We start from the raw sequence: 24,670 nt of genomic DNA on the forward strand, positions 1-24,670 counted from the left end.
ACGCTCTGAAGTAACTATTACTGTTAGGGGTCGTAGTAAGGAGAGTACCTGGCTTTGGAACCACAGGGTGGACATCTACGTCCTTGCATTAATCTCTCGGCAGCCCCGTACCAGTCTCTATTCAGAAGAATGGGGCTTCTTTACAGGTAGGACGGGGTGTTAAATTCCAACTGTCACTCCCAGAACAACCCACGCTCTAAAAAGGAGAATCACCATTCCATCACAGACCTGGCTCTTCTTTTAGTGGGTTTCGGGTGTGACAGGCACGCTCCGCTCCGCCCCCCCCCCCCCCGATAAAGACCGGGGCTTTTAAGATGGCGGTCACCGCCCTTTCGCGCCTCATTTTCGCGCCCTTTCCGCCCTGCCGTGCCCCCCGGCACGTACACACCGGGGCAGGGGGAGCAGGAGAGGCGGGAGCCCTTGCTCAGCAGACAGGGGCCACAGCCAATGAGGCGCCTGGGCTCGCAGAAGCTTCTAGACCATGACCAAGGATGGCCGCGGCTCCGACCCGACCCGGGGTGGAAATGGGGCGGCGCCGGAGCCCCCCCTGGCGTGGTGTGCTCAGAGCAGCGGGCCGGTGCTCGGGCCCTCTGCCCTCGGGCTGGGCTGGCACCTGAGGAAACCTCCCGGGATGGAGTGCCCTCGCCTCTGGCGAGTGATTTCTCCTGGCTCCATCCTTGAGTGAGCCCCCGGCCCCCGGGTGAGCGGCTGTATCTGCTGGGTACCCACGGGGAGGGAGTTTCCCCCTGGGTGAGGGAGCGTGTGTGCGCGCTGTGGGTCGTCATTCTTGTGTGTAGTGCCGTGTGGGGACGGGACCCCGACTGACACCTCGAACCTGTCATGTGTGAAATGTTATCGGAGTGTTGACTGATTTTAGTTTTCCCCTGGTCCTCGTTGGTTTCTGCCAGGTTCTCTTGGCTGTGCTGTGAAATGAAGTTGTGTGAGCTTGTCCCTCGTTTGAGTTCGTTTTAGTGAACCTCCGTGACGTGCGGGAGGCTGGGGTGTCACTTTGGCTGCGCACAAGCCAGAGAGCAAGTGAGCAGCTGGGCAAGAGCGTGAAAAACCCATCAGAGGTGGGAGGAAAAGCAAACAAGCAGGTAGGAGTGGGGTGCTTCTGTGACCTGTTTTATAAAACAACTCCTGAAACACACAAAGTATGTTTAGAGAGGAGACAAGTTTTATTCTGTGCAGGGTGCAAGGTGGAATATTTCCACAAATCGAGCCAACCTACTGTAATTCTCGTCAACATTTATACATGCAAGTTAACATAGCACACCTATCTAATACATATTCATTAGGCTGACTAAGCATCCTCTTCTTCCATTGGTCTGTATTTTCTCTGCTTAGGTTTAAAGCTGCAGTGTGATTTTAATTCACTGTGCATGCTCAAAAGGAGTGTGTGTGGGGGGTAGTCCTTTCGTCCCTCAATTGGGTTGGTGGTCCCAGTCTCCCCCTGCCGTCTTTACTTTTCCTGTAGTTACTGTGATTCCTGTTGTTTGCATGGTTGTGCTGTCCCTTTACCTTTACGACCTTCCCTGTAGGAGGATGTTCCTGTTACTCTTCCTTGAAGTGTTACAGCTTTGCATTCGTTGAGGTGATGCTAGTTAGTGAAACACATGCTTGTTGGTGAAGTGTGCAGTGCCAGCTCCCTCTTACCTGGCCCGAGCATTATCTGTTACCTTGAGGATTCTGCAATTATCATGTTAGTTTCCACTCTTAACTGTGATCCCTTCTTAGCTACTAATAACTTCTATACTTTTTCATTATTATTAAAAAGAAAAAATGGTTTAAGGTAACACTTTGGTGTCACCCAACCTCTCGTCCCCTCAGGGGATCTCGCTGGGTTTCTTGGCCTCCCCAGCTGACCCCTTTGCACATCCCCTGTCTCGTCCCACTCGGTGGTTTGCGAGACGGGTGAATCTTTTTGATTCCCCGAGGGTTTCGACAAAGTGTATCGACACTTTGTATCGACAAAGGCTGATCTCTGCTCGACAGAGCCGTGTGGCCGGTAGAGTCAGAGTCACGACAATGACTCAGAGGAACACTCTGACCAGCAACTTGATTAACTGGCGAATTCGACAAGCGGACAGACTTAATGAACTGGCAAGCCCAACAAACGAACAGAGGCAGTTTGGCAATGGAGCTATATTCCGGGCAACCCGTCACACTTTATCCAAAACTTACATATAGTGGAAGAGTAGAGGAAGGGGGAAACGAGAAAAGTAAAGGAGAAAAGAGGCGATAGAGAAAGGAAAAGTATCACCACCCTTGGATCCCACCATGACAATGACAGACATGACAATCCTAGGGCGGTGGACGTGCGCGTGCTTCCCTGGAGGGCATGTCTCTTATAGGCTAGTCCCCGCCTCCATTTAGGCCCCTTGAGGACTTACATGGTTCTTGTTCTAGAGAGTTCTCAATCTTCTGTGCAGGCGCTGGGGGAGGGGAGTGGTCGCAAGCCCCTTCCTCAGATAAACCCTGTGTGCCCTCTGGCCATATATGGTAAGGTCTGTCAGAACCTGGACCTGCGCATCCTCTGACGCGATCTCTGTGTCCAGCTCCCACCTTCCCCCACCCTGTGCTGCCAACCTGCCATTGCCGATGGGCAAATGGCGCCTCGCTTTGCCACAATGTTTGAGAATTTAACTCTTTCAGTCTCTCACACATCCTCCCACAGAGCCCACTGGTGGCCCCAGCAGTGGCCACTCGCTGTCCGCAGCCCCTGGCCTGGCCTGGCCATTTTCTCCTTGGCCTGGAAGGCACCCAGTCGGTAGGACAACCCCCAGTCCCCATCCCTCTTTGCCCCTTGGGGCAGAGGTGGTCAAAGAGTTGGGAATGGAGGAGCCGAGCTGGACCTGGCAAGAAGAAGGACTGAGGGGGAAGGTGTTTTTACTTTTGGGTTTGTTTCTTACTCTCCTACTCTCTTTTTCATTGGCAACAAATGAAGTTATTCTTCCCCAAGTTGAGTCTCTGCTGCCTGTGATGGTAGTTAGCTGAGGTCTCACAGACTCATACAATCACAGAATGGTTTGGGTTGGAAGAGATTTTTGAAGACCACCTAGTCCAGCCCCCATGCCCTGTGCAGGGACATCATCCACTAGGTCAGGTTGCTCAAGGCCTCATCCACCCTGACCCTGAACACTTCCAGGGATGGGGCATTCCTGGTCCAAACTGAAAACCAAAGTGCGGAGGAGCGTTGGGGGCGAGCGGGGCCAGCAGAAAGCTCGGCACCCGTGGGCAGTGTGGGAGGTGACCGGCCACTGCCACGTGATGCCCAGTTTGAGGTCGATGCACTGTTCCACGCCATGGCAAGGGAAGCATAGGGAGCACTGGCAAGAAAAGGCACCATGACAGCTCCTACGCGTGGATGGGAATTTCGTTGAGAAACCCTTGAGGCGAGTTGGCCTGACCTACTCCCCATCCTTCCCCCTCGCCTTTCCCTGCCTCCCTGCAGCCACGCAAACACCCCAACGGGCTGTCCCAGGGCCCTGGCCAGCATCCCTGGTGCAACAGACAGGACGAGAGCCCACCAGGGTGTCCCTGGCTGGTGAGAACCCATCAGCCCCTGGGGATGGGAGTGGGGGGCTGCTGCCGGGGCCACCAGCAGGTCCCCCAAGCCCCACGGGGTGCCAGAGCAGCCCTGGAGCCACCAGGACCAGGTAGCCATCACAGTGGCCCATCCTGGCCTAGGGATGGAGGTGGGTGGCCCAGAGGGACCTTCCCTGCCCGCTCCCCTGCTAGGCGCTGGGCTATGTCCTGGAGTGCGCTGCACCCCCAAACCCTGACACGGGGGCTCTCTGGGCGCGGCTGCTCCCGATGGCTTCACAATGTCCAGCGCCAGCTCAGCCCTGGGTCGCCGTGGCAGCCATTGTGTGTCGGTGCCACGTCACCATTGCATCACAAACGTGGCCCTTAAATAGCAGCTTTCGGGGAGGCGGGGTGTCACTTTGGCTGCGTGCGAGCCAATGAGCAAGCGAGCAGCTGGCATGAGTGTGCCAAACCCATCAGAGATGGGAGAAAAAGCAAACAAGCAGGTAGGAGCGGGGTGCTTCGGTGTCACCGCAGCCTCTCCTCTCCTCCCCTCAGGGGATCTCGCCGGGTTTCTCGGCCTCCCCAGCTGACCCCTTTGCACGTCCCCTCGCCATGCAGAACGTCTGGAGGAGACGCTGGAACTCCCTGTGCGAGATGGAGGAGTGGAAGCTGACGGTGCTCATCTACTGCTCAAGCCTGAGCGTTTGGGGCCTCTGCACGCTCGTGCTGCCCTGCACCCCGGCTTGTTGGCCATCCTGGGGGTGAGCATCTTCACGACCTGGTGGCCCAACAGCAATACCAAGGTAGGTGTCCGTCTTGGCATCGCCCCAAACACTCCCTGGGCAGGGGTTAGCCCGGGGCGGAGCCCGTCCGCGGGGTGCTCGGGAGGGGCCCCATTTTGGGAGGGAGCAGAGAACAGTGGCCATTGCCCACCCAGCCAGGCCCCTGCTCAGGCACCGGGCTTGGGGCCAGGGACACTCCTGTCCCTGTAACTCCCGTTCCCCTTCCCAGGGTCCTTGTTTCCTGGGCAGGGGCCCTCCTGGCTGAGGGGAGACACCCCGCACTAACTTTGTGGGCCTGCTTTCTGGGGACAGGGGACCTCTGTGCGGAAGAGCTCACGCAGAAGCAGGAGGAAGAAGCCAAGAGGTGAGCAGCCCCGTCCCAGAGCTGTGCCGGGCTGCGCAGCGGCTCCCGGCCGAGAGACGCCATTGCAGCTGGAGCCCCCGCGACGGCCGCCCTTGCTCACTCTCCCTCTGCCTCCTCCTCCAGGAGCCTCCGTCCCCCGGGAAGGCGTGGAGGGGTCTGCAGAGAGCCTGAAGGCAGGGTAAGGAGAGCCCTTCCCTGCAGGGGGTGGCCCCCTCTGGGAGCCCCTGGCTGGGGAACCCCACTCGTGGGTCCCTCTGCCCCGTGCAGCTGCCCCGTCGCCCTGGGGAGGCTGCGGGTGGGCGAGAGCAGGAGCCGGCACAGAGCCAGGGCCTGGGGTCAGCCCTGATGCCCTGAGGAAGCCCAGGAAGGGATGGGGTTGGGGGGCGAGGGAGGCGGGGGATGGCTTGGGAAGGGGGGATGGCTTGGGGAGGGCCAGGGCAACCCCCTGCGGGGATGGCAGGTTTGCAGGGCAATGTCCTCTGCTGACACCCGCTCCCACAGAGCCCACCGGTGGCCCCAGCAGTGGCCCCTCTCTGTCCTCAGCCCCTGGCCTGGGCTGGCCCTTTTCTCCTCGGCCTGGAAGGCGCCCGCAGTCGGTCAGGAGAAGACAGAGAGGGTGCTGGGTCTCGCCTGTCCCCCAGCAGCCCCCGGTATTTCCCCCTGCAGGTGGGGGAAGCCCCATGGAGGAGAATGCTGGGAAAGCAGCTGCGGCGGGGAAGCAGCCTCTGCAAGGGAGCTCCCCCAGGAGACTGGAGAGGTGGACCAAGGTGGAAATGTCAGTGCTGACACCAGCTCAGAGCTCCTCAGGAACCAGCCCTCCATCACCAACATGGAGGAGCTCGCCAGATCCCTCATGGAGTCCCTGGACATCACCCAAATCTGCCTCGACCTGCTGGGAAAGCTGAAGGAGACTCAGCCTAGCACTGCGCCAGTCCTGTGCGGAGACGTGAAGAAAGAACACCTCGTCTGCCCGCAGTGCCGGCGATGCCTCGTGGGCAGCTGCCCGCACTACAGCGAGCCCATGGCAGAACAGGAGCTGCCCGTGCTGGCGGCCTTCCTCCACACCGTGGACATCCTGGTGCACGAGGAGGACCTGCAGCTGGAAGTGGGGCTGGGCTTTGAGCTGGCCGTGGGTGGGGAGCCGGGCTACGTGTGGGAGATAACCCAGCGGCTCCCCGAAATAGCCCCGGAGAGGTGCTGCAAGGACTGCAAGGCGCCTCTGCCCAGGAGCCCTGGGGAGAGCGAGGGCTCGCAGCCATTCTTCCCCGTCCTCAGGGCCCAGGGAGCAGCGGCGGGAGAGATGGGAGCGGCCCGGCAGGACGCAAGGGCTCCTCCTGCAAGGCAGGCAGGGACCGAAGGCCGTGACAGCAGCAGTGCAGGGCTGCCGCCAGCCGGGCAGGGGGATTCTCTCCCCAGCCTGGCCCCCACGCAGCCCCTGCCCCCATGGGCACAGCCCCCCTCCCCGACGGCCCTGGACCGGCTGCGCAGAGTTGGGATGAAGCCCCTGCCCTGGGTGGGGTACAAGGGCCTGGGGCAGGGGCTCGGTCTGCAGCGCATCTCCCAGGCCTGGTGCAAGCTGAAGGCCAGGGTGCAGAGCAGCGTCGGGGCCAAGTGGGCCTGGCTGTGGGAAGCAGAGAGCTCGGCACCCGACGGCACCACGGAAGAGGACCAGACGCTGCCGTTCGATCTCCGCTTTAAGGTCGAAGCGCTCTTCCGCGCCATGGCGATGGAGGCGTAAGGAGCACCGGCAAGAGAAGGTGGGCCTGGGAGGAGCGTGGGCAGGGCGAGCACAGCGTGGGACGGGGACGGGACTGGGCTGCCTTGTGCAGCCGTCGAAGCTGTGTTGTTGGGGAGGTGTTTCTGTAGGAGGAGATAGCGTGGTCTGGGAGTGCTGGGGTGACGGTGAGAGATGTGATGGCCTCTCGTTGATTTTTGTGTTGGACGGGGCTGTTAAACAGGAGCGGGACTGGCACCACGTTCCCCGCGAGGTGTGGGCCCTCTGGCCCCCGTGGGGATGTTCCCGCAGATAGCCACGTGGCTTCTGTGTGCACTGAGCCAGCTGACCACCAAGCTGCTCGGCTGCCCCTCTCTGTGGGGCCAGAGGCTGCTGGTTTTTGGTGGATGGTCATGGCAGTTAGGAGAGGCCCCCCATTTCCCTCCCCCACTGCCCTCCACCAGCAAGGGGGCCCTGCTGGGCTCTGCTGGGATGGGCACTCGGGGCCTGTGGGGATCCTGGCAGCGGGCAGATGTCCCTGGCTAAGCCGGTGCTTCCCGCGCACACGCGGGACTGCTGGGAGGGAAAGCACGCGGAGGGGCAGGATGCGTCCCAGAGGCAGAGAGAGGTGCAGGAGCCTGGTGCGTGGAAGAGGCCGAGGGACGTGTGTATCCTGCGGGGCTTGCGGAGGGCAAGGGGAAATGCCAGGGATGCCCAGGAGGTGCCCGCTGCTCACACAGCCCAAAGCCCCTTTGCTCAGAGAGCCCGTTTGGACCCCAGCCCCCCCTCTGCCCCCAGCCTGGGCCTCTGTGGGGCCTCCCTGTCCCGGGGGATCCTGCTCGCAGACGAGTGGAGCCCTGGGGTCCCTCCTCATCTCCTTTCTCTCTCCTAGGGTGGCCAAGAAGAGACTACCCGCCGGGAGCACCCCAGTGCAGCCTGCAGACGACGGGGAGAAGTGACCGGGGCTTCCCTGCCCAGCAGCAGCCCCTCGGTCCTGCTGGTGGCCGCCCCAAGACCTGCCGAAATACCAGGCGAGGTCCTGCCAGCCTCCCCATCAGCTGCACCCTGCATGTGGACACGTGTCTGTTCTGGGGCCAGCCAGACCCAGCGAGAGGGCCACGTGGACCTCAGCAAGGAAGTCCATGAGCAGCTGCGCGCGCTCCTCCCGGCGACACCAGACCTTGGCGGAGAACTCGGCAGTGAAACTAAGCCTGTATCGGAATAAAACTGCAGCATCCTTAAAACATCCCCGAGAGCTCTTCAGTTATTGAATGAATGGGGGGGCAGCGACCTCCATGGCTACGAGGGTGTCGGGGACAGTGCTGGCAGGGGGCACAGGCATTGGGGCCACTCTGTGCCTCGTCCCCACCCTTGCGGGGCTGCTGCGTCCCCAGCTGCTCCATCCCAGGCCCCTGCTTCATCCTTGTTTCTGAATGTCCCTCCAAGGAGCCTTTCGGGAGCGCTGCCAGGGCTCCAGCGATGCAGCCCCAGCTCTTGCTCCCCTTCCCCTGGGGCCGGGGGCTGAGCTCCCCAGGAGGGCACCCACCATGGCCCCCCTGGGCAAAGGGCTTTGAGAACCCCAGCCTGGCTGCCCCACAGTAGCCAGCTGGGCACCTCTACCAGCCCCGCTGAGGGATGCGCAGCCTCGGCATCCACGCCATCCTCCAGCCCCATTTCTCTGGGACTGAAGCCACGGATGGGACCCCCAGAGGAGGAAGGCAAAAGAGGAGGCCCAGCCAGGACCAGCAGTGCGGCGCAGAGGACGCAGGCCCTCAGCAGTATCTCACAGTACCCCCGTGGCCATTTTGCAGCACCAATAATTCGCCCTTCACCCCCCTTTCTCGCCCCTTCCCCTCGGGACCCAGCCCGCCGCCGCCCCGCCTCAGGGCAGCTGCCTCTCGGCGCATGCGCAGCAACGGCCGCTGTGTGGAGCGCGCCGCGCGCCGCCGGGGAGCGGGAAGGTGGAGCGCGCATGCGCAGTCGTGCCGTTGCCGAGCGACGCGGAGCCGCCGGTGGGGCTGCGGTGCGCACGCGCTCTGTTGGAGTTGCTAGGCGACGGCGAGACGCTCCAGCCCCGTTGCGCATGCGCGGTAGCTGCCTCTCCGGGCGAGCCGGGGCTGGATGAGGCGGGGAGCGGGAGCGGAGGCGGCAGCGGCGGGCGGGCGGGCCCCGGCCCCGGCCCCGGCCCCGGCCCTGGCCCCGGCCCTGGCCCTCAGCGACCCCGGCCCCGGCCCCGAGGAGCGCATCGCCGCCCGCCGCCGCCGCATCGCTGCCCGCCTCGATGCCAAGCGCCGGTGAGAAACGGGGCATGTCCCCCCCCTTGCCTCGGTTGCCGTGGCCTGCACCCCGAGCCGGCTCCCCCTAAATCAGAGCCGGCTCCAGGCCCCTCCCTGCCCCAAACCGGCACCAAGTCCTGCACCTTCTCCTCAAAGCCCATGGCTGGGCACAGATCATCTCCTCTGCCCCAAACTGGCACTGGGGTTGATGCCCCCACCCCCAAACCAGAGCCACTTCCAGACCCCTCACCGCAAACTGGCACCCAGGCCTGAGCCCCCACCCAGGACCCGCACCGGCTCAGAGACCCTCCCCAGAGCTCAGAACATCCCCTGCCCCACTCCGGCACTGGGGCCAGGACCCCTACCAGGACCTGGCAGGGGGCAGGGACCCAGCGTGGCCTTGCCGGCCTTCAGGGCACCCAGGACCTCTCCCCAAGCTGGCCTTGGGTCAGGGACCACCCTGAATCCTGAACCGGTCAGAGACATTCCCTGTTCCCTGCCAAACGGCAGCAGATCAGGGACCAACCCTCTCGATCCCAGCTCAGCCCAAAGTCAAGGATGTCCCTGTCCTGTCCCCAGCCCAGCACTGGGGCAGCCATACTCCCTTCCCCACGATACTTCCCTGCCATGGACCCGCTGCCCCCCCCGTGTTATCCCACAAGTGTGCGCTCGTTTACCCGGTGTGCGAGACGCCGATATACGCACAGGGCAGAGGTATTTTATTTCGTGTCTGCTCCGAGATGGGTGCTAGGTGGTAGCTCCACAAAGCTAGCGCAAAGTTCGGTCATACAGGTACAGTATTTATACAGTCTAGTTATGCACATGCATAAGTAATTACACAACGCAGTTTTCTATTGGTCTAAATGTCTCTTATTTCAACTTAAACCTACGGTGCTACTTCAATATTCTGCGCATGCCCAAAGGTGGGGGGTCTCTGCTTGGGCCGGGGTCTCCAGCTCGAGGGCTCTGACTTTCAGTATTATCATGAGGATAGTTCGCGTGAGGGTGCTTCTTATCACACTTCTACCAGCAGTTTCAGATGGTTCCCAAAACATCTTAATTAGCTTACATATTTCTCCAGGAGGTGCTTTACTCCCAAGGACAGTAATTCTTGTTTAGACGTTCTGTGTTCCAGTCTGAATCCCCCTTATTAACTTTACCTAAGTCCTGGCCTTCCACCAGCTCCTGATAGACTACAGTTCCCGCTTTGAGACTATGAGACTTTTCTTCACGGTCCTCATGTGTCTCATTATTAGTTCTCATTAATAGTATATTCTTTCCAGTAGTAACTTGTACAATTAGTCGTCTAACACATTTTAAGGCACAACTAGCAACAATGCAGATGATTATCATGATGAGTACAATTATAATCATCGTTTGAAGTAAACTTGCCAACCATCCAGTTAGGGAGAGTCCTGGACAAAATCAGCACCAGGCCAGTGGCCTCCTGGATCAGGCCGATGTCGTTCCCAAAACTGGGACTCGCCAGCAGTGGGGCACACCTTTCCCCAAGGCAGGACTGAACTGGCGTCCTCTCCCAAGCCGGGTGGGATCCGGCCATGAAGTGGCAGTACCCTGCCACCCTCTCCTGAGCTGGGGCTGGGTCAGGGTCCCGTCTTCCCCCCGCCTGGGGAAAACTGTGGCAGTAACCGCCATCTCCTCTCCAAAGAGGGAGTAAACCGCAACAAGGTGCCTGTGGATCCTGTTACCAAACCACGGGACCAAACCGTACCTAGGTCAGTAATATCCACTCCCACCCAAAGAGGCTTGTTTTCTTCTTCCTGATCCCAGAGCCTTCCCTTTAGGTTAGACTAATCCCAAGGAATTAGCACGGGATCGCTGCCCACCCTGAAATGGCTCCAGACAGAAGCTGGCTGTCTTCGTGGCCAAGCAAGGGTCCCTCACAGCCACCTCAGGGCTGCTCCCAGGCAGCCTCTGCTCCCTGCCCTCCTCCCCCTGGGAAGCAAACAGGGGCTGAGCCCCCCAGCCCTGTGCTGCAGGAGCAACCAGCCCTGGGCTGCACTCCCAGCTCCAGAAAGGGAAGCCCAGACCCTGTTTTCCCTCGGAGAGGCTGTCCCACCCTTTCCTACCTCTTTTCTGCATCTGTGGGGACCTCCTGGCCTGGGTCTAAGCCTCCCGAGGGGAAGAGAGAGCGAAGTGTGCTGTGCTGAGCCATGCAGTCTGGGCTGGGATCCCAGATCCAAGGCCATCTCCGAGCATTAGGAAGATGGTGTGGTGCAAAATGTTCTGTCTTTTCCCCTTTTCTGCCCAGGGAGGCCCTTGGAGAAGATGCAGAGCCGAAGGTGGCCGAGGAGGAGGAAGAGCAGAGAAGGAGCCATAAGCAGATTGAGGAGAGCAGGCAGGTGCGGCAGTAGGACAGGAAGGTCCTCTCGGATCCCTGACCTCTAGACATTTGACTTTACCCTCCTTTTAGCTTTGTGCGATGCTTAGTGTCGCACAGCAGCGTTTATGTGAGAAGAAGCAGGGACAGAAACTCCTCAGGACTGGGTGGGGGGTGATTCTTGGACTGGATCCTGGGGATATGATTTCCCTGGGACAAACAGCCCATGGATTGGAAGGATCTGGGACTGACACCATGCATCCAAACCCCAACCCAAAGCCTTAGCCCCACGCAGGGGAAGCAACACAAGGTGCTCTGAGCACATTCCTCTTGGTGCTGATGGCCTGCAGGGCTTTCCAGGAGAGGGAGGACCCATGGATGCGTTGTGGTCCTTGCAGTGCTCATCAAACCCTGCCATAGCATGGGAAGATGGGGCTTATGGGTCCACGAAGGCACCTCAGCATGGGGATAGGAGCCAGACCCTGGAGAGGTTTCTCCAGCATCCCTTCCTCCAGAGCTCAGATCTCCGGGTATGAGATGTGTACCACCTACTTCACAGAGGCTGGCCAAGCTGCTCTTCGATGGCACACAGATGGTGACAAATATCCAGGTGGCTGCTGACTTGAGGGAAACGCAGAGGAGGGCAGAGGAGGCAGAGCTGAAGCTGCAGAGGTAAGAGACTGCGCGGTGGGTCTGCGCTGCTGGGAAGGAGCAGTGCAGATGTTGGTGTAGCTTTCGGAGGACATCCTAACCCTGGTCATTCAGGAACGTTTAGCAGTTAGGGCAACACTGAAATTAGGTTCAAAAGGAAAATTTAGGCACACAAAGAACCTCCAGGTCCCACCTGCCACAGCTGGATCTTTACAGGGCTGTGCAGGTCAAGGCTGGTGGCTTCCCCAGGTGCCATTGCAGTACTACGGACTGTCTGGTTACCAGTCTCCTCCAGACCCATCACATCTTCAGCTCCAGAGTGCAAGGAATGCAGCTGGTTCTCAGCTTTTCACCAGGAGTCTGTACACTTGTGGTCTCCTTGCTTGAGAAGCACAGGCACAGCTGCCCTTGCTTCTGGCTTGCCGAGCAGCTCTCCTGAGCCTGGAGGTGACACCGTGGTGGAGAACATGCCACCCTGTGCTAAGAGGTGGCTCAGTAAATGGTCTGTTTCCAGAGGTTGCCCTCCAGTCATGGAGATAGGGGTAGTTATTAGCCATACCATGGGAATGTGCTGGGCCAGCCACAACAGGCTGTGTGCGAGGAGTGGGAAGAACGTGAGGCTGTGCTAATTTGAGAAACTGGATATTAAGGTCTTTGCAGTGAGAGTGGTCAAATGCTGGCTCAGGGGCCCCTGATGTTGCAGAGATCTTCCTCCTTGGAGATACTCAGCACATGCCTGGACAAGGCCCTGCACAACCTACACTGACATTGAAGTTAATCCTGCTGTGACCAGGAGCCGGTGATCTCCCGAAGCCCTTCCAGCCTCCATTATTCTCTGATCCTCTCTGTGTGCCTTCCTGGGCAAGGTTTGCTTCACCAGAGGAGCTGGGCAGTCTCCAAAGGACTGGCTCTTTCAGCTCTACTCCCAGGACTCGAAGATCAGCTAGGAAACACCGAGTCCTTGCTCCTACTGCCTTTGGAGGGCACTGTAGGAACATTTTGTGGGAAGCTGGCTGTAGCAAGACTCGTGTCCCTTGCTCGGATGGTTTCCCAGTGGGAATCTCATCAAGGAACCAGGTGCTGTGTCCAGGAACTGCCCGAAGAGCAGGTTTGGGGGTGGCAAAGGTGGTGGCTGCTGCTCAGCCTGAGACAAGGGCCATCTCCAGAGCATGTGGGATGGTGCCTCTGTTTGGAAGAAGAAAGTTTTGTAATATGGACGTGGGCTGTTTCAGTGCCATTTGGCTTTAGCTGGAGTATGGTCTCTGGACAGTTTGGCTCCCAAGTCTAGACGTAGCTGGGAGGCTGTTTGGCACTGCTTGTCCATCACGTCTTGCCCAGAGACAGCTCGCTTGGCAGAAGGACTAGCACTCCTTGCAAAGGTGACTGCTGCTTGAGCTGAGCTCTTTAGTCTTTTCTCCTCTGGGTAAGCCGTTGTTAGAGCACTGGGCAAGGGCAGAGCTGGGGAAATGCCTGTCTGAAGAGAAGGGCCCGCAGGATGCCAGCTCTGCCCTTGTGTGATGCTCCAACAAGCACTTGCAAGAAAGCTGCTGCTCCACGGATATCTTGATGCCACTTTGAATTCAAACTGGGTTATGCAGGAAAGTGCTCCGGCAGCGTGGGCCACCGAACCACGTCTGAAGCACTTTCCGCCCTGCCCCAGCTCCCCGTTGGCCATGTGCTCCTTACTGCCTGCAGGGTGGAGAAGCTGGAGAATGAAGCCAAGTCTAGCACATCCAAGTTTGAGGAGATCACCTCCAAGTGGGCCTTGGCCAAGGAGATGACGATCCCGCAGGAGCTGTGGCAGCTGCTGAACCAACAGCAGCAGCAGTGCGCGCTGCTTCTGGAGGAGAAGAACAAGCTCATCGGTGACCTGCAGCAGGTAGCGTGGGGACCAGGCAGGGACAACCAGGAAGGACGGAAGGGTTCAAGCTCTGGAGGATGCTGTTCTAAAATAACGATCATCCCTGCCTGGCTTTTCAGTCATCCCTCTGTCTGGATCTTCAGTTCACCAGTACATTGCAGAGATCCATGTCGTGTCAGTTAGTCCGGGTCAAAACTGCAGTGCCAGTGTCCCCAGAGCAGACGATGAGATCAGCTGCCCTGGCACTGTTCAGCGTACAAGGACAGACACACGGGACACTCGTAGCAGTAAGACAAACAGGTCCCAGATTGCACAGTAAAAAAAAAAAAAAGGCAAATGAGCAGAGAGGGGGAGTGTTTTTGTAGAGGGAAGAAAGCTTTCCCCGCAGCAAGTTCCCTGGCCCCCGAGAAGGAGTGGTGTGTCTGCAGGCATGTCACCTCCCACTCCATCTCACCTGGACCTTTTGGCAGCGATGATCTGTCTCTCCTCCCGTCTTCCCTCCTAACTACCTCTTGACTGTCTGGTTTTTTGCTCTCATCACCTCTTCTCCTTTGGAAAAGGCAGCATCTGGGTCTTACCCTCTCAGTTAGCCCCTGAGGATTCCTGGTCAAATACTCCTCTCTGATTTCAGCATCTGCTCTCCTCCTCCAGGAGCTGAAAAACAAAGACGAGCAATACGTGCAGGCCATTAAGAAGCAGTCGGATGATATCCACCTGCTTTTGGAGAGAATGGAGGAACAGATCAGGATCACGCTGAAAACTTACCGTCACAAACTCCTACAGATTGAGGTAGTCAGTTCATATGGTGGAGGAAGAGTCCAATGAGAAAACCTGCAGCCGCTTGCTTCTCCACATCTATGGTAAAAAGCCCTCAGGCTCATTGCCCTGGCTACTGTCCAGAGCAGCAGGGCTGATGTCTTGGTGAATGAGCTGAAATATGGCCAAGCAAGAGCACTGAACGGTGCTGAGTGCTGAGGGGCTGGTTTATACCGTGCTGTGAATGACTGTGGTTCAGTGCAGAGCAACTCGGCGGCATGTGAAAGCTGGCGCTGCTTGATGGCTGATTATTCATCAGGACCATTGTGGTTCTTTAGCCTGACCTTCTGCAGAGCACACAGTCCCACCTCGCAGATCAAACTTGCGTTTGTTGCTGAGCAAGGGCATCTCTCCCCATTTAATGCCTCATTAGGTGAAATTAGGTGGCTGTCTGACCAAGCTCCACCGCTAATCATCAAGCAATGATTTCCAGTCAACTCACAGAGCTACCCACCACCAAGAGCATCCCTCCCAGCTCTGGGTGGCTGATAGCAGTAGTGCCCATGGGGTCACGGTGTGAGGTCTCTGCCAGTGGGGTCCTGGCATGGAGAGGAGAGATCAGGCCAGTGTTCATCGGACAGCGACACCAGTCTGCAGCCGAACCTCTCCTGGAGGCTGCTGGCCTGGACTAGTGTAAGGTTGGCAATGAGTGGTGCCAACATGATGGTGAAGGGCTCTGTCTCCTTCACAGAAAGCTTTTGAGCTTGAACGGCGAGAGCTGCTGGACAACAACAGGAAGAAGTGGGAGAAAGCCATCCAGGCCCACAACACACAGGAGGTAAGGTCCATATGAAATTTAGAATCATAGAATCATAGAATCATTTAGGTTGGAGAAGACCCTTAAGATCATCGGGTCCAACCGTAAACCTAACACTGCCAATTCCACCACTACACCATGGCCCTAAGCACCACGTCTACACAGCTTTTAAATACCCCCAGGGATGGCGACTCCACCACTGCCCTGGGCAGCCTGTTCCAGTGCTGGACAACCCTTTCAGTGAAGACATTTTTCCTAATATCCAGTCTAAACCTCCCCTGGCGCAACTTGAGGCCATTTCCTCTCGTCCTATCACTTGTTACCTGGGAGAAGAGACCGACCCCACCTCTCTACACCCTCCTCTCAGGCAGTTGTAGAGAGCGATGAGGTCTCCCCTCAGCCTCCTTTTCTCCAGACTAAACAACCCCAGGTCCCTCAGCCGCTCCCCATCAGCCTTGTGCTCCAGACCCTTCCCCAGCTCCATTGCCCTTCTCTGGACACGCTCCAGCCCCTCCATGTCTCTCTTGGAGTGAGGGGCCAAAGGCTGCCAGGACCAGTGCTGCTCTCCAGCACTGGGCTGCCTTGAAAAGCACACGTGCACGAAGGCAGCTGGTTCCTCAGGAGTGTGGGGGGCAAAGGGGCAGTTTTTCAGCCTGCTCTGCAGGGGAATTAGGCATGCATGACCTTGCTTTGGGCTAGCCAAAGGAACTGTGGTTGCGGGAGGAAGCTGTCACTATTGATGGATGATGTTGTCCTTTTGCCCATAGCTGGAATACCTGCATGCCCGTATGAGGAAGGTGGAAGAGTTTGAGAAACAGCTGAATCAGCTGCGGGTGGAGGATGAGGAGGAGTATAACAGCATGAAGATCCAGCTGGAGAACGATGTGCAGGTACAGAAAAGGCTGGTGTGTGCCATGTGGGGAGGCAGTGGAGCAGATCCCCTTGGGCTTTTCTGTGTGTAGCTGGCTCTGTGGGGCAGGTAGACGGTCTGAAAGCTGCAGCTGGTATCTGGTCATCTCAGCTCTTCAGTGTGCACAGTCCAGCCCCGTGTCAACAGCTCCATCAAGCTGTTGTTCTCTCCTCTCCATGGGTCCTACACCACAGTGTCCGCCTGCCCTTGGCTCTCAGAGGTCTGTAGCACATGAACTGTAGCTCTAAGATGTATGAAGCACCTGGGAAGGTCGAGGGGTTTGCTACTTCTGGCATCATGATTGGTAGGAGGATCAAATAGTGTGAGTGTCCTGACACCAGACCATTCCAGATCAACCTAATTTCTTCCTTTGTCAGGGTCCTTGTCCTAGGAGGTGTGAGCTTTTTCCTCTGACATCTAGCCATAGACCCATGATTTCTTTAATGCCCATGAAGTCCACTTGGTGTGAGAACTATCATGACTTTGCCCTTACTCAGGCAGGAGAGCATGCAGTGGAAGAGCACAGCCCTGGCACACCACTGGCTGAACAAGCACCAGGGGCTCTCACTGCAGATCCAAACCTCGTAGCTGTGGCTTCCCCAAGATACAGATACCTTTTAATCCACTGCACTCTCTGTGGGCAGCGGTGTCAGCAAAGCAGTGCATCTATGACACTCTGCAATCCTGCTGGTCCCCTGGACGGCAGCCCCGGCGTTGGTCCTAAGGCTGTCAGGTTTAGCTTTGCCCAGCATCAGGTTTAGCTTTGCTGAGCCTCCCCTGCTCAGCAGAGAGCCCTGCCGCCGCTGACACCTTCCCTTCTATTTGGCATGTGTTGCTTCCCCGGCTGCACGGTAGAAATGCCACATGTTGCATTTGGACTTTAGAAAGGCTCATCCCATGGGATGTCCTCCTAGGGCTAATGTCTAGAAGGTTTTGCACGACTTCAGGTGAAATATTACTGTTGCAAGGTCCCTGTCAGCCTAAAAGGGCATGTCCAGGGAGGGCGGTCCTGACTTTGCGGTTTCTTCTCCTTCATATTGATAACCTGGAAGGTGACAGAGAGTGTGTAATGTTCGCAGGTGGCTCTGAGCCATTTGGGGTGGGAGGCAGCAGAATGCTGGAGGTCAAGGTTTGCAGATGGCGATGTGGGGCTGTTGTGAAAATGCACCTGCTGCCTTTAGCTGTAGCTGCTGTGGGAGGGTTTATATATATAAGGCAAGGGAGGTAATTATTCCTCTCTACTTTACACCTACGTGCCCTTGTCCAGGTTTGGCAACACGCTTGGGAACAGGAGAGAGAGTCTAGAACAGACCAAGTAGACAAATGACCCCTAAGAAAAGGTTGAAAGGCTGCTTAGACCAGGGAAGAGATTTCTGTAGGGAGGTGATAAGTCTACAAATATGAACAATTCTGTATGATGGAGGAATGACTGATGAACTGAATGACAATATGGACAATTCTGCATGATGGACTGAATGACGACTTCTCTGTGTTCACTGTAGATGCAAGAAAAAAATCATGGGGTTGAGTTTTGGTAGGGAAGATTTAAATGGGCATTCAGATCGAGGGTTGAAATTTCAAGCTAGGAAAGCCTAGAAAAGGCAAGGACTTGCTTGATGGTTAGCTAGAGTGACTGTGCCCTTGGTTTGCTGCTCTTTGATGCAGGGTTTTAGGAACAGCTTAAATCAACTTCTGCTGGGGCTGATTTGGTGAAGTTGTCCCCTCTGTGGGGCAGAGGGATGAAGTAGATGTTCTCCTGGTTCCCTTTAGCACTGCAGTTGTGTAACTCTTTATAGCACGGACTTCACCCTTCCAGTGCAGGGAGAATAAGAAAAGAGGAGTTGGAAACACCCATTTTCCTGATTAACCTGTGATACCTTTGTCCTGAGGTATCTGAAACAGGAGCTTAGCCAAGACCTAACGATGAAGTCCATGGTTTGGGGGTTATTGAGTACTCTCCAGTTTCACTAGATGGGAATCAGCATTTTAAATATGGGGTTTGGGCCACGGCTTTTCTCCATCTGCTGTAAGGAGAAGGTCCCTTGGCCCTGCTGGCATTTATCTCCATCTTTTCTTCAGTCAAGCTTTGATCCTAGCCAGGTGGGACTGCTTCTGGGTGTCTTCCCAGGTTGGTTGCACACTCCCTGTTGTACGTAGGGCTACCCAGGAGAGCTCTGAGCCAGCTAACCCAGGTACCGGTGTCTTCCCTACTTCTAGCCTACAGCTCGGGACTCTTTACCTGCCCTCAGAGATCCCCCCAGGCCAAGAGCAAGCCTGATCCCTGACGGAGAACCTGCTGGGTCTCTCTGCTGTGCAGATTGCTGTGCACAACCGAGCCTGTGGCTAATGCTGTAATTTCAGGCCATGCAGCAGCTTAATTCCAATCACTTCCTATCATGGAAGAAGTCTTTATAGGCCTTCCCCATAAAGCGCTGTATTATGAGATTTTTCTGTATCAGGTTTCTGCCTCCTCTCGCACATGGAAGACACTGATATATTAATGAATTAAACCATGCCAGGCCCAGACACTGCCTCTCACCCATCCAAGCGGTCACACTGCCCGCTCCCGGAGTTTCCGTGCCACTGCGTCCCCCTGAGCTCTCTCCCAAATGAGCTGCAGGGCTGGCAGAGAGCAGCGATCACCAGTAGAGTGTGATGCCCCCAGCCCAGAGCAGCAGCCCCAGGAGACTGGGGCAATCAGCCCGGGAAGGGGCTCTTCCTTTCCATCAGCTGTCGAACAAATGGGGTGCTGGGGAGCTGAGATGTCTCCATTGCAGATGTCTCCTCCATTGCAGTTGTGGAGCCAAGGGGAGAACTCGCTGCCTCTCTCCTGTCCCCCAGGCTATGCAGCAAGATGCTGCCGTCACAAGCTGGAGAAGCGGGCCCATGTGAACCTCCTGAGGTTCAACAAGGCCAAGTGCAAGGTGCTGCACATGGGTCGGGACAACCCCCGGTATCGATACAGGCTGGGGGATGAAGGGATCGAGAGCAGCCCTGCGGAGAAGGACTTGGGGGTACTGGTGGGTGAAAAGCTGGACACGAGCCGGCAACGTGCGCTCGCAGCCCAGAAAGCCAACCGTGTCCTGGGCTGCATCACCCGCAGCGTGGCCAGCAGGGCGAGGGAGGGGATTCTGCCCCTCGACTCCGCTCTGGTCAGACCCCCCCTGCAGTGCTGCGTCCAGCTCTGGGGTCCTCAGCACAGGAAAGACATGGACCTGGTGGAGGGGGTCCAGAGGCGGCCACGAAAATGGTCAGAGGGCTGGAACACCTCTGCTGTGAGGAAGGGCTGAGAGAGCTGGGGTTGTTCAGCCTGGAGAAGAGAAGGCTCCGAGGGGACTTTATTGTGGCCTTTCAGTTCTTAAAGGGGGCTTGTAAGAATGATGAGGACAGACTTTTTAGCAGGGCCTGTAGCGACAGGACAAGGGGTGGTGGTTTTAAACTAAAAGAGGGGAGATTCAGACTAGATCTAAGGAAGAAATATTTTACGCTGAGGGTGGTGAGACACTGGCCCAGGTTGCCCAGAGAGGTGGTCGATGCCCCATCCCTGGAAACATTCCAGGGCAGGTTGGCCGGGGCTCTGAGCAACCTGCTCTGGTTGAAGATGTCCCTGCTCTTGGCAGGGGGTTGGACTGGATGGCCTTTGAAGGTCCCTTCCCACCCAGCCATTCTGTGATTCTATTCTATGATTCTATGAAATGCTTCAGTTATTTGTTTTGTTCTGGTTTCCTTAAGACCTCGAGTCTGTGCGGTCACTCCTCCTGTGTGTCCCTTCCTCCAGCTCACCAAGTAACTTTGGAGCCTCTTGGTTAATTCAGAGACATGCAATTCCTAAAACTGACATGAAAATCGGCAGCTACGTTGAGGAGAGAGGCCCAAATCAGTGCCCCACTGAGTGAAAGTTGGGTACAACTTCAGTCCGTTCTCCCTTCCTCAGACATGGCCCTGTAGCGTGTACTTATGGACAACCAGCATCTCCATCAGTCACCCATGAGTGATGCCATGTGGCCAGGGGTTAGCGGGGGAAATGTGCATGGGAAGATGGGGTTTGGAGATGCAGGGTCAGTAGGATCCAGGCTTCAGTGTGGCCTTTGCTCATGGCACAGCTTGTTTTCATGGTTTTTTTAAATGCCAGAACCTGGAGAGGCAGCTCCAGCAGATGAAAGCCATCTATCAGCTGAACCAGGAGAAGCTGGACTACAACCTTCAGGTGCTTAAGAAGCAGGACGAGGAGAACACCATCATCAGATCCCAGCAGAAGAGGAAGCTCAACCGGTAAAAATCCCTCCCTGGAAGATGGGTTCTGCTCTACCTGCCATCGCCTCCCATATACCATGCTGTGTGGAGCCCGTCACCTAGCACAGGCCAACGAGCTCTGTCCCAACCCACCCCTGGGCAGGGGCAGGGGTTAGCCCAGGGCAGGGCCATCCCCAGAGCACCTTGAATAGGCTGGCCATGACCAACCTGTGCCAGCTGCATGAGGGTCAGTCAGGCCTTGGCACTGAGTAGTCACTAGTAGATAAGCAGCCCCAAGTCCCAAAGCTTTCATGCAAGCTGGGTATGCCCAAAGGTGCCTCTTCGGGGATGCCCAACTTTGCTGTCCCTCCCCAGGCTCCACAGCTTGCTCAATAACCTGAGAACAAAACTGGCCAAACAAGAGAAGCAGTTCGGAGAGGAGAACCAGAGCCTGGCAGCTGACTGCGAGCGCATCACGGGGCAGTGCGAGGAGGTGCAGAGGAGGATGAGGTGGGGCGTGCGTGGGCATCCACCCGTGATGAGTCCTCGGAGCACCTAAGTGAGGTGCAGGGGTGCCTCACTCATCATTTTGGGGCATGGAGCCTCCTTTCATGGGCCATCTCCCTTCTGCACAGGCACTTTGCTGTCAGCGACGCTGAGAAGTTCACAGAGGTCTGGCTTATGAACGAGGAAGAAGCCAAAGGGCTGATGCGGAAAGCTCTCGATGCAGATCGCATCATTCACACGCAGCAACTAGGGCTGCCCTGGGAAGAGCCTCGTTACTGGTTCCTGAACAATGTCGGCCCCCTTGGGCATTACAAGGCGAAGAGGATGGCGACCAAGCTGGCTGCGGAGGTCCTGAGAGGTGGGATGCACTGGGAGATGCACTTGTGGCACTGGGAGACCCTCACCTTCCTCCATGACAGCCCCTTCTGTCACTCCTGTCCCTGCCGTTGCAAGGTGGGATCTTAGGGGCGACATTGCGAGCCCAGGCAGGGGCTGTCCCCAGCCCTGAGCTGGCTTATGCCAAGCCAGCTTGGGGATCTTTGCACCGTACTTTGCCCAGCGCTCCCAGTTCCAGCAAGCTGACCAAAAACCAGCTCATGTCCCAAGATCTTTGGCGTGCTTTCCAGGTCGCAGGGAACAATTGTGATTTCCCTGGTGACTCCTGCAGTGATGTGACTGGGGAGCACAGTCAAAGCACAAAGGCTTTTGCTCACCCTTCTTTCTCCGTGTTTCAGAGAGCAGCTCTGAGGGACAGGAGGAGGAAGGGAGAGAGAAGAAGGAAGAAGTGGGCAGTGGAGAAGGAGGAAAAGAAAACACAGTGAAGGTTGAGGATAGAGTCACACCTCTGCAAAATATCTCCAAGAAGACTGCCAAGAGGATCCTGGAGCTCGTGAGCGAAGAGTCGGTGCGTGATGATGTAGCGCACGCTTTGATCGGGGAGCAGGCGTGCTGTCCCCTGGTTGCCCCAGCTTGTACTGGATCTCTTCCGAGCTCCACGTCTTGGGGTGAAGGCTTCTGCATGGCACTGCCTTGCTATGCCAAGCAGCCTGTTGCCAGAGAGCTGCCCCAGGGCTGGGAAAGACCTCTCCAGGTCTTTCCACTGTGTGTGGCACGTATATGATGCTAATATACGTGCCCCAGGCCAGAATAAGCACAGGCAAACCTGCTGCATCTGATGCTCCGGGCTGTTCCCCGTCTCTGGGGACAGGCAGCAAAAGCTTCAGATCATGAGGTCCTTTTGGCACCACCGTGCTGATAACTCCATCTTCCCTGTCTGCTGGGTGGCTAGTCCAGAGCCTCCTGGCCCTGCCAGCCGCACGCTGCCCGCTCAGCCTGCCGTCGCAGGGTGACACAGCCATAGCAAGGCACGGGCTGGCAAGGACGGAGACGCTCGCTATTTCTCTGCACGCTCTTCTCTACGTGTCTCCCAAGGGTTTCCTCATTGAGAGCAAGCTGCTGAGGCCCCTGCACGTGCTGGGGAGGCACGAGCGCACCCTCATGAAGCTCGATTCCATCTTTGCGGTGAGTTGTGGCTTGGCCCATCGGGGGCTGCGGGGAAGGCTGGCGGTCACCAGGGAAAGCTCTCTGCCCCGTGTCCGTGTGGCAAAGGACTGAGCTGCCCCCGGGAGGTCTGGCTGGGCTGCTGGGGGGACTCTGGGGCAGCGAGGGGAGAGGAGCACTGCGAGAGGGTGGGAAGCACTGTGGGCAGACGCTTCTCAGCTCAAGGCCGTCCTGCTGATGAATTAAAAAACATCTCCAGGGCCCCTCCAGCCTGTTCTCACACTCTCCCATCCACAGATACCCCCGGCTGTCCCACACGAACCGTGGCATTGCCAGAGGGGCACCCTCTGCTCCTGGGAAATGCTCTTCGTTTCGCTCCCCCTCCCGTGATGTCTCTGAGGGATGCTAACCTGGTTCCTCTGCTCCCCAGGCCCTTGAGATCGACAGTGAGGATGACCTGTACCAGCTGGTGGATTTTTTCCTGAAGTACAAAGCCCAGGAGGTGGCTGTCAGCCAGGTGGGACCACCAGGGACAGCAGTGGGGAGAGCCCAGCAGAGCCAGGGGTCCAGGAAAGGGAGAGCAGAACATCTCCCGAACACCCAGGGAAGTCAGGGAGGGGGACCAGCGTGTTGACCCTGAAATGTTTCCCTGTGACCAGACAATGGAGATGAACGTGCCAGGGCTGAGGGGCTGTAATCTTCTTCTGCCGTGGCTGAACAGGGCCCCTTGCACATGAATTTTTGCTTCAGCTCCCTATATTTGCCAAAGGACAGGGCTGCGGGCAGCTGGAAGCTCCCAGGGGGAAGGTGGCTCTTGGGGAGGAGGAGGAGGTGGTGGAAGGCACAGTACCCAGCTTGCTGGCCTTCCCTCCAGAGCCAGGGCAGCCCAGGTGGAGAAGATGTCACAGATCTGGCTGAGGACAGAGAGGACGGTGGATCCAGTGCCCAGAGGGACGAGCTCAAATCCCCTCGGAGCTCGCTGGGCTCCCTTCCATCTGTGTACATCCACGCTGATGACATCCTAAAGATCCTGAAAGCGTTTGTGCGGGATTTTGACAAGCTGAGGTAGGACTAGGGGCAGAGCGGGGCTGTCGTCACTGGGAGGGAGCCAGACTGGGGCACAGGGGGGGCTATGGGGGTGACTGTATTGCCCTGGCTGGAGCAAGAGCTTCCCCTGCCTGCCCTGCAAGATTTCAGAGGGGTGGAGAGGGTCCCATCAGGGCAAGAGGGTACAGACAGCGCGTGAGTGAGGGGTGGCTGGGGACAACCAGGCAGGAGATGACCAGCAGCCCGGGGAGGGAAGCAAAGCCATGGGGCAGGCAGGTGCCAGCTGTGGGGTCGTGCTCATTCTTGTGACGATGGCGATGGTGCTCAGTGAAGCTGAGGGGTACGGGGCTGTTCCTCACCCATGAAGAGCTGAGCCCCAGGGCTTTGTTCGCCATCCCCCAGGGAGAAGGACGGATCGGCAAAGGAGGTGCTACAGGTACGGGATAGCTCCAAGGATGGGGAGTACTGGGAAGCCCTGGCGCACGTTATCCCCGAGCCGACGCTGAAGCTGTGGGATGCGCTGGCAGTGGCACTGGAGGAATATTAGTGAGTGCCTGGCAGCGCCGTTGGGGACAGGGAAGGCTGGTGGCTTGGCTGGGGGAACCGCAGCGGGGCTGGCACCGACTGGCTGCATCAACCTTCTGCCCTCCTTGCCCAGCGAGGTCCTCACGCGCAGGGCCAGCCTGCTCGCCGAAGCAGCCGTCCTGCAGCAGCAGAACTCGGAGCTGTGCCTGCTGCTGGAGGAGTACGTCAGCTCCGGGGTGAGTGCGGCATCCTCCTCCCCTGCAGCCTGGGGACGCCCTGCCACGCGTGCCCGACGCAGAGGTCCCAGACACGGGGGTCACTGCCTGGGGCCCCTCGGTGTCAGGCTCAGGGTGCTTCTCCCCGCAGGTGAACAGCAAGCTGCTCTCCCCTCCCACGCGGTGGATGGACCTGAAGCTGCCCTGCGCCGGGGAAGCGCGGTGAGTGCCCAGGGCCAGGGCACGGCTTTTCTCTGCCCTGAGCTAAAGCTGTGTCTGGAGCCAGGGCTTCCTGTCAGGGACTAATAAACCCTTCCTAAATCTGGGCCGTGAGCGTGTGTGTGGCCTGCGAGGAGCATCCCTCTCGCCTCTGAAGGTGCTGGGGAGCCGCAGCCAAGCATCCCCCTGATCCAGGGGACTCACGGCGCTGTGGGAAAGCATTTCCCCGCTTATGCCACAAAGCTGCGTGGTCTGTGTCCTCCCTTCCCTCCGCAGAGCCGAACCCAGGCAGGAGCTTTCACCTCCCGCAGGTCAGCGTCCCCACCGTTCCTAGAGGTCCTGGCTTTGGGAGAGCCCACCTTTCTTTACCTGATTTTACACCTCATTCCCCACTCTCCCTTTTGCTGCCCCAACACCTTTT

At 57.8% G+C, this 24,670-nt stretch overlaps 2 protein-coding genes across 2 annotated transcripts; both read left to right on the forward strand.

The window, feature by feature from the left end:
• Positions 1-2,028: 2,028 nt before the first annotated feature.
• Positions 2,029-6,257, forward strand: LOC140648958 (uncharacterized). The gene is made up of 6 exons (XM_072855484.1): positions 2,029-2,134; positions 4,150-4,334; positions 4,626-4,677; positions 4,801-4,855; positions 5,344-6,018; positions 6,242-6,257. The coding sequence occupies exons 1-6, from the start codon at positions 2,029-2,031 to the stop codon at positions 6,255-6,257; spliced, it is 1,089 nt and encodes a 362-aa protein (XP_072711585.1).
• Positions 6,258-8,512: 2,255 nt separating this feature from the next.
• Positions 8,513-24,356, forward strand: DRC1 (dynein regulatory complex subunit 1). The gene is made up of 17 exons (XM_072855485.1): positions 8,513-8,685; positions 10,940-11,030; positions 11,568-11,680; positions 13,355-13,538; positions 14,172-14,309; positions 15,028-15,114; positions 15,861-15,983; positions 20,136-20,275; positions 20,612-20,746; positions 20,872-21,101; positions 21,478-21,647; positions 22,175-22,264; positions 22,674-22,760; positions 23,118-23,308; positions 23,693-23,836; positions 23,949-24,051; positions 24,182-24,356. Exons 1-17 carry the CDS (start codon positions 8,513-8,515, stop codon positions 24,254-24,256), a joined length of 2,274 nt encoding a protein of 757 aa, XP_072711586.1. The 3' UTR covers positions 24,257-24,356.
• Positions 24,357-24,670: the final 314 nt, after the last annotated feature.

Source organism: Ciconia boyciana, chromosome 3, assembly GCF_034638445.1.
Source record: "Ciconia boyciana chromosome 3, ASM3463844v1, whole genome shotgun sequence".
In the NCBI taxonomy this organism is placed as follows: domain Eukaryota; kingdom Metazoa; phylum Chordata; class Aves; order Ciconiiformes; family Ciconiidae; genus Ciconia; species Ciconia boyciana.